Raw genomic sequence first — 16450 nt, 5'->3', positions numbered from 1 at the left:
GAAAAATACTGCACTTCGTTCTATGACTTATTACACCTTTCGGGCATATATATGTTGTTGTTTTATTCACTACGTAGCTGAATCAAAAAGTGAATTACTGATTTGCAGTGGCATAAAATGCATTCGGAAAGCCTTCAGACCCTTACATTTTTTCACATTTTGTTGTGTTGTAGCCCTGTGCTAAAATAAAAAAAAATAAAAAACACGATTTCTCTATCATTCTGCGCTCAATACCCCATAGTGAGAACAGAATTTTAGAAATTTTTATAAAAAAAAAATGACACATGAAATGACATTTAGCTCTGGGGTCTCCCATTTCTCTTGATCACCCTGAGATGTTTCTACACTTTGAATGGAGTCACCTTTGGTAAATTCAATTGATTGTAAATATACACCCCTGTCTATGTAAGGTCTCAAAGATGACAATGCATATCAGAGCAAAACCAAGCCATGAGGGAAAAAGAACTGCACGTAAAGCTCAGACACAGAATTCTGTGGAGGTACAGATCTAGAAAAGGATACAAAGAAAATCGAGTTTTTGAGTGGCCCAGCCAGAGCCCTGACAGAGATCTGAAAATGGGTGTCCATCAACGATCCCCTTCCAACCTGACAGAGTTTTGGATAATCTGCAGAGAAGAATGGCAGAAAATCCCCAAATCCAGGTGTGTAAACATTATGGCATCATAACCAAGAAGACTGGAGGCTCTAATCACTACCAAAGGGGCCTCAACTAAGTACTGAGCAAAGGGTCTGAATTAGAGCTGCAATCGATGAATCCTGTCATCAATTAATTGAGCAATTGAGTAATTGTTAAGCAAAAAACTAGTTACAAATGTCGTAATGCCAATATTATGACTAGAGATGGACGAATCAAAGCTGACTAAGTCGAATTTGTTACGAATTTTATGAAAAATTTGATTCTGAACGAATGTGAATTTCCTTGCGCTTCATGGTAACGAATATCTTAATTCACCCCATTTTGTGCGGGCCAAGGGGCTAAAATGGCGGCTACACATGTGAGGACATAGGGCAAGGAAGTCTGGGAAGATGGGAAGGCGGCATCACCCTGAATAACATGGCGACATGCAGTCTATCAGCAGCCAGCAAGCCCTGTGATGTCACAGCCCTATATATTCGGCAGCCATTGCCGAAGACGGGCATTTTGCTGTGAGAGCAGAGACTGTGTGTGCTCATTAATCACCGTTACTGACAATAAAGATCTTTACAGCAGCAAATCCGTTCACCTCAAGCCCGCATTTTTTCTGGATAGTGAGAGAGCAGACACTGTGTGGTCACTAATCAGCGTTACTGACATTACAGATCAGCACAGGGAAAATCCATGCCCACATCACTGCAGGCAGGGAGAGTTTAGAAGTCGTTTCATAGTCTGCACTTCTGCACGCTGCGCTCCACCCACTCCCTGACTGGCTCCCAGAGTGGGAGTATGACATTACAGTGCTGTGATGTCATAGTCCCCGCCAAGAGTTCTGACTGGTCAATCGGTGCCGACCAATCAGAGCTCCCGGCGGGGAATATGAAATCACTGCACAATAACTTCATATTCTCTACTGGGAGCCGGCTGGCCAGGGGATCCTTTTCCTAATTTTGCTGGTCTTGCATCATTGACATACAGGGCTCCATGCAGGGAGCGTGTTAAGGCGGGGAGGAGGTGTGCCGCTGTGAGAATTGCCAGGCCCTTCCAACTGCTCACCAGCATTACAACACAGCATGAATATAACTTCATAAACCGTGGGCAAAGTAAGGAAAAGGGGCTTCTCTTAGATCGCATTATGCCCTAACTGATGGTGCCTGCACCTCCGTGCCTCGTACGGAGGTGACAGTTTCGCTTAAAATCCTAAGTCAGTGTTTCCCAACCAGGGTACCTCCAGCTGGAGGCACCCTGGTTGGGAAACACTGTGCCGAGTAATAATAGGGGTGTGGGGGGGGGGGGGAACACAAAAAACAGTATTCACTTGTTTTTATATTGCTATTGTACAATTCTTTTAAAGTAAAGCACAAAAAAAAATTTGGGGGGGGGGGGGGGTAATTTTACCATTTTTCCCCGATTAATATATTGGAAACAAATCGATGCAATTAATCATTGTTGCAGCCCTAGTCTGAATGCTTATGTCAATACAATATTTTAGTTTTTACTTTTCAATAAATTAGTAAGGAATTCTAGCATTCTGTTTTCACTTTGTCATTATGGGGTATTGCGTGCAGAATGATGAGAAAAAATAGTTTATTTTTTTTATCTTAAATATCTTAGCACAATGCCACAAGATAACAAAAATGTAAAAAAAAAGAATAGGGGTTTGAAGACTTTCCAAACGCATTGTGTGTAGAGATAATACTTGCATAGTCTTTTTCTGCTTGTTTTGGAAGCTATTAATATGTACAGTCATGGCCGTAAATGTTGGCACCCCTGAATGTTTTCATGAAAATGAAATATTTCTCACAGAAAAGGATTGCAGTATCACATGATTTTCTATACACGTGTTTATTCCCTTTGTGCGTATTGGAACTAAACCAAAAAAGGGAGGAAAAAAAGCAAATTGGACATAATGTCACAAAACTCCAAAAATGGGCTGGACAAAATTAGATTGTTTGAAGCATGTGATGCTCCTTTAAACTCACCTGGGGCAATTAACAAGTGTGGGCAATATAAAAATCACACCTGAAAGCACATAAAAAGGAGAGAAGTTCACTTAGTCATTGCATTGTGTGTCCGTGGGCGCCACACTAAGCATGGACAACAGAAAGAGGAGAAGAGAACTGTCTGAGGACTTGAGAACCAAAATTGTGGAAAAATATCAACAAACTCAAAGTTCATCTCCAGAGATCTAGATTTGCCTTTGTCCACAGTGCGCAACATTATCAAGAAGTTTGCAACCCATGGCACTGTAGCTAATCTCCCTGGGCGTGGACGGAAGAGAAAAAATAATGAAAAGTGGCAATGCAGGAGAGTCCGGATGGTGGATAAGCAGCTCCAAACAAGTTCCAAAGATATTCAAGCTGTCCTGCAGGCTCAGGGAGCATAAGTGTCAGTGCAAACTATCCATCAACATTTAAATGAAATGAAACGCTATGGCAGCAGACGCAGGAGAACCCCACTGCTGACACAGAGACATAAAAAAGCAAGACTACATTTTGCCAAAATGAACTTGAGTAAGCCAAAATCCTTCTGAGAAAATGTCTTGTGGACAGATGAGACCAAGATAGAGCTTTTTGGTAAAGCACATCCTTCTACTGTTTACCAAAAATGGAATGAGGCCTACAAAGAAAAGAACACAGTACCTACAGTGAAATATGGTGGTTCAATGATTTTTGGGTTGTTTTGCTTCCTCTGCCACTGAGTGCCTTGAATGTGTGCAAGGCATCATGAAATCTGAGGATTACCAACGGATTTTAGGTCGCCCTGTACAGCCCAGTGTCAGAAAGCTGGGTTTGAGTCCGAGATCTTGGGACTTCCTGAAGGACAATGACCTCAAACATACATCCGAAATGGATGGCAACAAAGTGCTGGAGAGTGGCCAGCAATGATTGAAGGCGCCCTTCCAATAAGAGAGACCTGGAGCAGTTTGCAAAGGAAGAGGGGTCCAAAATTCCGGCTGAGAGGTTCAGTTATTTTTTCCAAAGGGTGTGCAACCAAATATTAAGTTAAGGGTGCCAATAATTTTGTCGAGCCCATTTTTGGAGTTTGGTGTGACATTATGTCCAATTTGCTTCTTTTCCTTCCTTTTTTGGTTTAGTGCCAATACACACAGGGAATAAACATGTGTATAGCAAAACATGTGTTACTGCAATCCTTTTCTGTGAGAAATACTTCATTTTCTTGAAAAATTTCAGGGGTGCCAACATTTTCGGCCATGACTGCATATTACCTACACAAACACATGGTGGTTATGATACGCCTAGAGGGAAAGAAAAACTATAGTGTTTTCAGTATCTAAATTAAATCAACCACATTCAGGGCTTGATTTATGAGATTTTTTGTGTCCTCATAAACAAACAGATATGGAAGTCACATCAATGCTTTTATCAAACTCAATACAGAATAGCATTTTATATCCATTCATTATAATATTCTCCACCAAATCCAATAGTGAACGACCATTACTCAAAATAAATAAATAAATAAAGTAAAATTGTGCAATGTGTTCATACTGCATATTTTCCCCTGAAACGGCAACCTCTCTGTGCAGATTCCAGCATATATCACTTTCTTCTTATGACATGCTCGGCTGAACACCTTAATGTTTATAAAATGTTCTATTCACATGATATCTTTGATCGATAGCCCATCATTCTATAGATTCCTACAACCACACGCCATCATTATGTAAATGATACAGGAGGCTGCCATGCACTTGGATGCCATTTAAACCCATTCTTTTGTTGCAAAATTTTGTCACTAACATTGCCCATAACCCTAGACCTTAAACCACGATTAGTCTATGAGATTTGCACTCACCCCAGGAAGAGTTTTCTGCTCGTGCAGGGCCGTTTGTGCTTTTATGGCTGAGTCTCTGGCACAGTATGTAAGGAAGGCACAGCCTGAGGATGGAATGACAGGAAGACATTTATTAGTTCATGTACTCTGTAATAGGTGTTTGTTCACATACAAGCCAAAGGTGTTCTCTGCTATACCTAAATACTGAAGCAAAGGTAATATTGGGAAGGCAGGGTGAGATTTTTCAATGATACATATGGACCAATGGTTCAAAAAATATATATATAAATAAATGAAATAACATATTACTACAACGAATAATAAAAAATTATTATTTTTTATATGTATACATTTTAATTTTATCTGAACATAAAAAGTATAGTATAGTTTTGTCATTTTAATATTTATAGCAGGTAAAACTAGACTGACTAGCGCCCATTCTGTGAGACAGCAGATAGTTAAATAAATGTTGTTCCTTGTTTTGCCTCTAACCAAAAGAAAAGATCAAATATCAATAGGAGACCCTTTTCCAGTGCCAGCTAAAATTCCTTTGCTAGGATATGTTGGTACAAATGCAAAATAAAAAAAAAAGGCTCAGATATTCGACATGTGACTTTTTGCTACCCCCTCAAAACGCAAGGACTCTGTGTGATACCACCCCCCCCCCCCCCCTTCCCACACCCTCCCCAAAAAAAGGCTGCATATTTGGAGGATGGGGGCAGGGGCGGAAAAAGGGATTTTTCTGTCTTTATCGCAAGCATCTTCATTACATGGGAAGGATATGTTTCCATGGAAACGCCTGAAATACCATCTCCTCCAGGTAACAAAAAACAAAACAATTAAACGAAAAAATTGGGAGCAAAAAAAAAAAAAAAAGAGAGAATGAAAACACCCTCCCCCTCCCTCCCTCCCTTAGAACATCTCATTAACCCCTTCCACACGTAAGGCAGAGTAGGGTAGGAGCTTTCTATCTGCGAGGCATTGCACACGAGGGGGATTTCCCTTACAGCAATAAACCAGCTGGGGATCTGAGAGGAGGGGGTGATAAAAGGGAGAGATTGGGTAGAAAGAAAGGAAAAAAAATCAAGATGGGAAGAGGGAAGAGTAGAATGCAGGCTTCCAGAGAAATGGGAATGTACAAAAACACAAATACACAGGAAAAAGCAGATAATGAAAAACTAAAATCAACAAAGGTGGATGAAGATAACAAGAAAGAACAATATAAGCCAAATGATGCTGGCTCACACACACAACGCTGGAAATGGGGTGAAGATGGCATGTAGAGACAATACAGGATAGACATGTGTTAAAGATATGATAGAGAAGGCATGGGTACCCATGGTTCTAGACAGGCTGAACAAATGCCATCTTTCTCTGTAACCCTGGTTTCAGTCTACCATAGTCTATTACAGTAATAGAAAACCGAATAGAGCAAAATAACATTTTGGAGAGGAGAGGTATATACCAAGTCTAATACAATAATACAAATTCCTCACACACCCAAGTTAACTGTATTATAGTGTTCATTCAGCCCTACTATACTATACGATTCTTTTGGTCCAATTTTGCATGTGCAATTGGGCACGATTTTACATGCCATTGCTTCTTGTGGGGAATGTCTCCACAATACGGTAGAATACAGAGTGCTCTGTAATAAAGGGAGCACTCTGTAATAATGGGTGACAAGCTTTACCAGAATTTTCCTTTAAACATATCCACAGGATTTGGGATAAATGTCTGATCACTGTTGGCTCCACCACTGGTTACTAGAACAGGATCCCAAGCCTCCTGTTCCTTCTCACTGCATGACTGCTGAACTTGCATGGCACTGCAGTGGGGCATACTCACTACTCTATTCAAAGTTGATAGAACTGACTTAAGACCCATGTCCTAGTGATCAGTATGGGATCAGCCGTTTGACCCCAGTGTTCTAACTGTCCTATGATAAAGTGTAAATTTTATAACTGGCTCTTTTAAGCTGGCCATAAAGGTGAGACAGCTGTAAGCCAAATGCTCATTTGGCCAACAGCTGTTCCTCCTCAGTGTACGGCCAAGCATGAATTTCTTAGTGACAAAATGAAAATAATCAACTGCAAGACCACACCTCCACTTCCCTCCATCTTTTGGGGGTCTACATACACATGCTAGACTTCATTGGCCTGATAAAACTGCAGTTAAATAGATCTAAAGACTATGATTGTCTCAACATCTATGACCAATGTGTATGTCATAAAAAAAAAAAAAAACATTATATGTCCTAAATCTATGTGCCTATCTTCCGTCTTGCACAGACAGTGGGGAGTGAACACACTTAGTGTGCACTTCACCTGACTCCAACAATCCGCACGGTTTTGAACACCTACATCCTGAACCATCTGAACGGTTTGAAAACTTTTTTTTTTTCAAATGACAGTGACTATGTAAGGAAGATCTGTCAGCTGTCCTATGTAAGAGCAGCATATTATAGCTACTGGTCTGTACTCTTAGTAGCCAACAGGACTACTAAAAATGATGTGGACTTATAATTTTGAGTCCACTCCACTGTATTTATGGTAGGGACACTGCATCTGCTTCTCCCAGCCATGACAGTGGCCTACAGACTGCCATGTATGCAGGAATTCTATGAGTGCTGATATTTGCCGAACAGTACAAACTTTTGTGCCATTTTGGCAAATCGGAGGGCAGACCTGTAGATAAAATATACTGCTCTTAGGCTGCTTTCACACTGCCATTGTGACCTGCCCGTATCGGGTCTGTTAGGCTTTTAATTTTTTTGGTCTTTAACGGACTGTAATCGGGAGAGGTCACAACCGGCACCGCTGGATCCCATTGATTATAATGGGATCCATTGTTTTAGGAGTATAGTAGGCAAAAAAGACAGGCATGCACTAATTTTTCCCCCACTATACTCCGGTCATTTTACACAATGGCCGGTGTACTGTGGGGACATAACGGAAGAGTGAAAGTAGCCTAACATAGGACAAATCTGCTTTAGAATAAGAAAATGTTACAACAGGTAAAGCAGCATATTAAAATGTACATAGAAAGTAGCAAAAGTGATAGCTTAAATGGCTATGTCCTTCCTTACCCCCCAAAGTACAGTCTCCTAATGTAGCAATCTTCTTATTTACACTAAGACAGTATTTCCGATTTACCTCTTATGTTATTTTCTGCCCACAACTACCCTCAGTAACATTTCACTCAGCATAGTGTTCTGTTGATTTATTGTTGTCTAATAAATCCACTTGTTTAAAATGGAAAGGATTATGAAGGCTAAAGGGTTAAATTCTGTAAATCTAGAAAAAGGATAATAAAATGCAGGGACACGACATGACAACGGATGTCGTCAATACATGGCCCAGCGCTGCTGTGACAGGATTAATACTCCGGGGAAGCTCCTGAAAGAAAATTGCTCAAGGGATAAAACAAAAATACAAAAAGCTCTAGATTCTGAACTACACTCCAGAATAAAGAGCAATAATGGGAAACATAAAGAGAAGATACAGTGGTAGTTATGGCTAAGAACGAAGAGGACCATACATCAGCAAGAGACTGGAAAATGGCTTATACCACTTATTGAGAATGCAAGGGGTTTTTGGGGCTACATATAAGTTGCTAAATATTTGCTCTTAAGCTCAAATCTGTATTTTAGGATGTCTATCATAATATTGATCATTTTTCATGAATTATCATTAAGTGTGCACCAAAAACATCTTCTGTGAATATTAAACATTAAATATTTAAAGGGGTACTCCGGCACCAAGACATCTTATCCCCTATCCAAAGTATAGGGGATAAGATGACTGATCGCGGGGGTCCCACCGCTGGGGACCCCCACGATCTTTCACGCAGCACCCCTTTACCATCAGCCCCCGGAGCATGTTCGCTCCGGGTCTGATAACTGCCGATCACGGGGCTGGAGTATTGCGACGTCATGGCTCCACCCCATGTGACATCATGCTCCACCCCTTCAATGCAAGCCTATGGGAGGGGGCGTCACAGTGATCAGACATTTGGATAGGGGATAAGATGTCTTAGCGCCAGAGTACCCCTTTAATTAGGACATGGAAGGGGTGTCCCTCATTTCAAACCTCCCTCCATTAGTGGGAATACAAAAAAAAAAAAGAACACCTCTCACCCCTGGTATACCTGTGCATTATGATTTCAGTGTGATGCTGATTTCAGTGTGATGCTTATTTTCCACTATGGTGGAGAAGTCAACAACTTTCTTAGCATGACCTCTTTCTGCATAGGGGCATATTTACTAAAGACTGGAATTTTACATACTAGTCTTTAGTGAAAACTCATTTCTGTAAATTGCTACAAATTGAGTGAGAGGCACAGGCACTTGGTGAAGTTTTTATAAATATGGCTAGGAGCTGGCATGAATTTTAGCTATAGTAAATGTGCTAGGCATTGAGAGCCAACAACCCCCTTTCACTAGGCCTCTCCAACTTTCTGAAAATTGGCAAGCATGGCATAAAACTGCTGCCAAACTGTGGCATACTTTGAGCTTTGACCAAAATTTTTACACTTTTACTGTATGTGCCAGAAAACTGGCACACCAGCTAAAATAAATCCTACCCTTAGATTGTTGTGGCTTTTGTTAGTTAAATTTTTTTATTTAAAAATGGCAGCATTTCTTTTAATGTTTTTATCTGGATTTTCTTCTTTTAAATGGTGTGTTTTAGTACCTGCATTCTCTCTAATTTCTCCATTAATAAATAATGTGATTCAAAGATTGCACAATTTTTTATGTGAAAAGAGCCACAATAAACAAAAAAAATACACATAATTTTTTTGTTTTTAATCGCATTAAAAAAAACTAAAACAAATAATGTAGCAGGAAACAAAAAACAAAAAATAGCCTGAAAAAAGCTGCATCTAAAGCAAGTGGCATTTAAAAAAAAAAAAATAATAAAAAATAAAAAAAAGGCAATGGACATCATGCCCTCACCCCCAAAAGAGAAAAAAGATGTACCAAAGTGAGAAAAAAAGCCACAAGAAAAGTTTGTAGTGCCTTCTCTATGGCCTATAAGAAATATCTAGTTAAAGTCACATAAAACACGGCAAAAACATGTTTTTTTTCCTGAAATTGCTATGCATGAAACCATCCTAAATGATTTACACTGTATCTGACATAATGCTTTAGGTCACTTTGCATAACTGAATAGCTTTGGCCACTCACAATTGTAGAAATAGAAATGCCCAATTTCCAGACTAATCCTCTTTAGGAAGTAAGCTGGAAATTGGCAGATTGGTGTGTAGGTGTTTATGAGCTAACACTAATAAAAATGTACCCGAGGTTATACCTTCTTCTCCCTCCTCCATGCATTTATCTTCCAGAATAAATGATGAGTAAATACCATTTACATTCTTAATGAATATGTAAACACAAACATAAAGTCAAAGTCAATAAACCAAGTTTAGGCCACTCTAGGCAAGTGCCTAAAGACTTCATTATGGTAAATACAGACTTACCCTGAAGCTTTACTACAAACACAAGACCGTTCTACTTTCATCTCTCAACACAAACTTTAAAAAACATGTATATAAATATTCATCAAATGGAATATTCTTTTTTACAAGTAGTAATAAGTTATAGAACTCAACCTACACACCTTTGCCCCTTATGTAGAACTATGCCTAAAAGAGCTGCTCGCTCAAATAATCCCTACGTTTTAGAACAGTCCCTTAAAATTAAGCCAATCACAAGAACTTCTCCTGGGATCCCTAGGGCTTATTGAAAATCTGCTGGGAAACTTTTCAGTAAGTGTTCAGTTTTCCTGCAGCATCACTATAGGGCAAATTATGCATTACACAGTGCCCATTCAAATCAATATGTTGTCTGGGTAATGCCAACCAGGAGCCAAGAGATTTGGATACCTAACATAGGGCCCCCCCATTTAGAGATGAGCGAACTTACAGTAATTCGATTTGTCACAAACTTCTCGGCTCGGCAGTTGCTGACTTTAGCCTGCATAAATGAGTTCAGCTTTCAGGTGCTCCGGTGGGCTGGATAGTCTCCTAGGACTGTATCCACCTTTTCCAGCCCACCGGAGCACCTGAAAGCTGAACTCATTTATGCAGGAAAAGTCATCAACTGCCGAGCCGAGAAGTTCATGACAAATCGAATTACTGTAAATTCGCTCATCTCTACTCCCATTATTAACTCAGAATGACCTAAATGGTTATTATTTATGAAAAGAGTAATAGTTTTACTAAAATATGAAACCCTTAAAAAAACATTCTTACCATAACTGGGAATTTCTAATGACTTTTAAGGAGTTGTTTGGGAAGCAGAAAAGGTCCTATCTATTCTCCTCCCTGATGCTCCACTTCCGCTCCTTGGTCGTTTTGTAAATATACTGTTCCGTACGGTAGCGGGCAAGTGCTTGTCCTGATCATTGTGTGCAGGCGAAAGCACACCCATACACAATGTCCAAAGGCTGTATGATATATCACGGTTGTGGTGACATGATGCTTCTATGAACATCAAGATGATTGGGACAGGTACCTACCCCCTATCCCGTCTCAGAACATATACTTCTAAAATGACCAGGGAGCAGAAGTAGATCGCCAGGGAGGGCTAGGACCCTCTCTGCTTCCAAGACAACCTTTTTAATCCACATTTGATATTATTACAAAGAGGTTTATTGAATAACAGCACATATATGTAAGCAGTATGAAACAAAAGAAAGAAAACATGTTACATGAAGAGTGTAAATGGATGCCCATAATAGATAGAAGAAAATGGCTGTATATTGTAGAAATCAATAAACAAACCAGGCCACAGTAATAGTAAAGTCACGTGCAACTGAGCCATACAAGTCTATCCAATGCTGCCAGGTAGTGATTCACATTCAATTTAGAGAAGATATTTGCTGGAATGTGAAGTCTCTCCTATGTTTTCTATTCTTTGTTGTGGGTATATAAAGTTGCCAAAACATTACGTTCATCAGAGCTGATGGTGTTTGGAGCAAATCTTCATATACCATGAACAGAAGCTACATTGCTTGTATTGTTGGAGCAAATCCCCATAGAAAACCTCTCTCTGGGTGCGTTCACACGCTAGTAACTATCAGCGGGTTTCACGAAGCGGGAAATCCGCTGCAAGTTACGCTACCATTCATGTGAAAGGGTCCGCGTAGAGTCCGCAAATCTGACACTATTGCCGACTGTCTGTGGCCCCATTTAACGGGGTACTCCACCCCTAGACATCTTATCCCCTATACAAAGGATAGGGGATAAGATGCCAGATCGTCGGAGTCCCGCTGCTGGGGACCCCCTGGATCTACCATGCAGCACCCACCAGTAGCGGCTTCCGGAGTCCATCTCGACCACCACTGCATGGTTTGCAGATATAATATAAAAAAATGATATAAAAAATAATATAGAAGGATATTTATCATTATTTTCAAACATGGCTTTTATATGAAAATTTTTTTTACTTACTTTTGCTTACATGCGATCTATTTATCAAATAGTCGCACAACCTTGATAAATCGCACATAAGCAAAACCCGGGAAACCCGTTTACAAAAGCATTTTTTAAAGCAGAAAAGTGTATCCTTATGTTAATAGCCGAAGTTCTTTATCTACCCTTTATTACCAGTAGCATTGCTAGAGAGTGACGGGGAGGGGGGGGGGGGGGGCGTACTGCATCGGTTGACAGCCTGACTGTCCTGCCTGCCACTAAATAGCTGCACTCCAACTATCCCGCAACAACCCATCCACCCTCCTAAGAAATTAAAAAATATTAAAAACATACTATGCCGCTCCATGATGTTGGGGAGCGGAGTCTTGTGTGGCTGCGCTAAGGCCGGAGTTTACGCCAGGAAGGAAGACAGCACCAACAGGCATATAAACAAAAAAACGGCTCGGTACGTTACCCACCCCAAAATGTGCAGGAAGCTGTATTACTATGAATGTTTTTTTTTTTATTTTTTTATTTTTTAAAGAAACATTTTAGTGCCACATATGGGTTATTTACGTAGTTTGTAAAAAATCTTACACAATTATTTTGTGCCTCTATTTAACAGAACATTAATTTTAAAATTTAGTGGGTACGCCAGCATGTATGTGTCCTAAAATTAACAAGGTGTGCAGTGTGTATTTTCAACCTTAAATTAATAGAGTTATTAGTTATATAATAAATTTTTTCTATAATTAATATTAACATTAATGTAGTAGCTTTTTTTTTGTGATGCAGAACAAGAACAGTTGTTATAGTGGGTGTTAATATCTTTTTCTGCAGACGTATGCACTTTCTGTAAGCCAGATTGGACCTGGAATAATTATGCGACTTTTAAAAGCAGATGCAACTTTTTTTCTTCATAAATAGCGACTATCGCATTTGATTAATGCATGACCACTGTAAAGTAAAAAATAAAAAAATAACTACGTGAGCAGATTTCAGAAATGTGCTTTGGAATAAGCAAAAATCTAAAAGTCACAGCATGTACAGAAAAGTCGCACGTGCGCAAGTCCGTGCAACTTTTTTTTTTTTACACAAAATAATCTACTACAGAGCTTGATAAATCTCCTTCATAATGATTATCAGTTTTTTCAAATTTAGAAAGGAAGGGTGTGTTAGTCATAAATACCTTGTTGGTATACAGTGGGGATCAAAAGTTTGGGCACTCCAGGTAAAAATTTGCATTAATGTGCATAAAGAAGCCAAGGAAAGATGGAAAAAATCTCCAAAAGGCATCAAATGACAGATTAGACATTCTTATAATATATCAACAAAAGTTAGATTTTAGTTCCATCATTTACACTTTCAAAATAACAGAAAACAAAAAAATGGCATCTGCAAAAGTTTGGGCACACAGCAGAATTTATAGCATGCACTGCCCCCTTTGCAAAGCTTAGACCTGCCACTGTCATGGATTGTTCTCAATCATCATCTGGGAAGACCAGGTGATGTCAATATCAAAGGTTTTACATGCCCAGACTCATCTGACCTTGCCCCAACAATCAGCACCATGGGTTCTTCTAAGCAGTTGTCTAGAAATCTGAAACTGAAAATAGTTGATGCTCACAAAGCTGGAGAAGGCTATAAGAAGATAGCAAAACGTTTTCAGATGTCAATATCCTCTGTTTGGAATGTAATTAAGAAACAGCAGACATCAGGAACAGTGGAAGTTAAAGCAAGATCTGGAAGACCAAGAAAAATATCAGACAGAACAGCTCGCAGGATTGTGAGAAAAATAATTCAAAACCCACGTTTGATTGCACAATCCCTCCTGAAAAATCTGGCAGACACTGGAGTTGTGGTACACTATTCCACCATAAAGAGATACTTGTACAAATATGGTCTTCATGGAAGAGTCATCAGAAGAAAACCTCTTCTACGTCCTCACCACAAAATCAGCATTTGAACTTTGCAAATGAACATACAGTCAAGCCTGATGCATTTTGGAAACAAGTTCTGTGGACCGATGAGGTTAAAATTTAACTTTTTGGCCGGAATGAGCAAAGGTACGTTTGAAGAAGAAGGGGAACAGAATTTAATGAAAACAACCTCTGTCCAACTGTTAAGCATGGGGGTGGATCAATCATGCTTTGGGGTTGTATTGCAGCCAGTGGCACAGGGAACATCTCACAAGTAGAAGGAAAAATGGATTCAATAAAATTTCAGCAAAATGTTGATGCTAATTTGATGCCATCTGTGAAAAAGTTAAAGAGAGGATGGCTTCTACAAATGGATAGTGATCCTAAACACACCTCGAAATCCACGGGGATTACATCAATAGGCGTAAACTGAAGGTTTTGCCATGACCTTCACAATCTCCTGACCTCAACATAATTGAAAATCTATGGATAGACCTTAAAAGAGCAGTGCGTGACAGACAGCCCAGAAATCTCAAAGAACTGGAAGACTTTTGTAAGGAAGAATGGGCAAAGATACCTCAAACAAGAAATGAAAGACTCTTGGCTGGCTACAAAAAGTGTTTACAAGCTGTGATACTTGCCAAAGGGGGCAGTACAAGATATTAACTCTGCAGGGTGCCCAAACTTTTGCAGATGCCATTTTTTTCTGTTATTTTGAAAGTGTAAATGATGGGAATAAAATCTAACTTTTGTTGACACATTCCAAGAATGTCTAATCTGTAATTTGATGCCTTTTGGAGATTTTTCCCATCTTTCCTCGACTTCTTTATGCACATTAATACAAGTTTTTACCTGGGGTGCCCAAACTTTTGATCCCCACTGTATATAGCAGGAGCTAAAACTAACAACTGGACAGATAAATGAGTTGCACAGAAAAAGAAGTGCAAGAGCTTCATAAACATGACACTGGGCATCAATGGGTGGCAGAGCAGGTCACATGTTACCAAATTGACATAAGTCTCTATTTACTGTTCTACGTTTCTTGTGATTAACATTAGAGTAAATACAGCTCTAGTCCAATCAAAATGTGTTGTAACACAAATAATAAACACAGCAAAAAAAAAAAACACTGCAAAGCATATTAAAGGAGTAGTCCAGTGGTGAACAACTCATCCCCTATCCTAAGGATAGGGGACACGTTGCAGATCGCGGGGGGTCCAACCGCTGGGGCCCCCCCAAGATCTCCTGTACGGAACCCCGCCAGCCCGCGGGAAGGGGGCGTGTCGACCTCTGCATGAAGCGGCGGCCGACACACCCCTCAATAAAACTCTATGGCGCTGCCTTCGGCAATCTCCGGCTCTGCCATAGCGATGTATTGGGGGGGTCAGCCGCCGCTTCGTGCGGTGGTCGACACCCGCTATCTGGCCGGAGAGCCTGGCCCCCGTACAGAGAGATTGCGGGGTCGACCACCGCAATCTCAAACTTATAAGTTTTTCACCACTAGACTACCCCTTTAAATCAGTAACTAGTGATTTTAGCCTTATATTTTGCAGAAGCCATTTTTTTTTATTAAAAGAAGCAGTCTGATTGGTTGCTATGGAAAACTGCTCCACTTTTCCCCTGCACAGGTTTGATAAACCTCCCTCTTGGTTTTAATACCAACAGCACCAGGTGGGCAGGACTTAGCGGAAAAAGACATGGCCTCCCATCTGATTTACTAAAAGTAATGCCAGAAAACAGGCATAGGTTGAAGCTGAAGTCTATGCCAGCTCCATCTGGTGTAGTCTCCAGTCAGAGGCACACAGGGCAGCCACAGATATGCCAGATTCGTCAAGGTCTATTCACATGTACAGTATCCTAGTTGACTGAACACCGCATCAAGTCTAGTGTATACAATATGCGCAGGATTTTGTACATGTAAATGGACTCTTTTTTTCCACATTAATCTGTAAAAATACTAAAGTTGTGTGTTCTGTAACATACCATATTCTTGAGGAACAGTCTCATATTGTAGTGGAGACTACAGTACCTTACAGAGGTTCCATATTGTTGCTCATGGTGTATCTACAGCTCTTTAATATGTAACTGTACTTAATCGGGTGCCAATAAACAGGTTCTGTGCCCATAGCTTTACCTTTTTGTTTTACATTCCAAAGTGATGAAGAAATAATTTTTATCTTTCACCTAAAACTTTTGCTAAGCTTACTATAAAAGAGACATCATTACTAAAAAATGAAGGCATCAAGTAGATTTATCTATTCATAGAAAGTTTCTATGAATAAATATATCTACTTGATACCTTCACTTCGGTCTGATTGACGCACCATCCAACAGTTCAATTTTTGAGCTTTCTACACATTTACCTTACCAGACGTGGGGATTCCTGTACCGGGCTGATCCTGTGGGTGCTCATCGGACATTTTCTCTCCACATGCTGCTTTAACTGTTGCGCTCATAATACAACACCATCTGGTAAGGGCAACGATTTATATTTTATCCTGCTCTGTATTTATCCCTAACGGTCTTCACTGGGGTGCACCCGGGTCTTTTTGTTTTACATTTTACTATAAAACAATGTAAAGCATAGAACTGTTGCATAGACAACATCAGCTTTTCAGTGCTGGCTTTTGGAGAAAATCATGTTCCAACTCAACCATTGATT

General features: G+C 39.9%; 1 protein-coding gene across 4 annotated transcripts in view; it reads right to left on the bottom strand.

Annotated features, from left to right (window-relative positions):
* Positions 1-16450, bottom strand: part of CELF5 (CUGBP Elav-like family member 5) — a 114190-nt gene that overhangs the window by 64647 nt on the left and 33093 nt on the right. For all 4 annotated transcript variants that reach the window (XM_056518070.1, XM_056518069.1, XM_056518067.1 and 1 more), the window contains exon 2: positions 4475-4557. In XM_056518070.1, coding sequence (XP_056374045.1) covers positions 4475-4557 — 83 coding nt within the window. The remainder of the gene's footprint in view (positions 1-4474; positions 4558-16450) is intronic.

This window comes from Hyla sarda, chromosome 1, assembly GCF_029499605.1.
Source record: "Hyla sarda isolate aHylSar1 chromosome 1, aHylSar1.hap1, whole genome shotgun sequence".
Lineage (NCBI taxonomy): Eukaryota > Metazoa > Chordata > Amphibia > Anura > Hylidae > Hyla > Hyla sarda.
The sequence above is the reverse complement of the archived record's forward strand: the minus strand, read 5'-3'. Positions and strand labels throughout refer to the sequence as shown.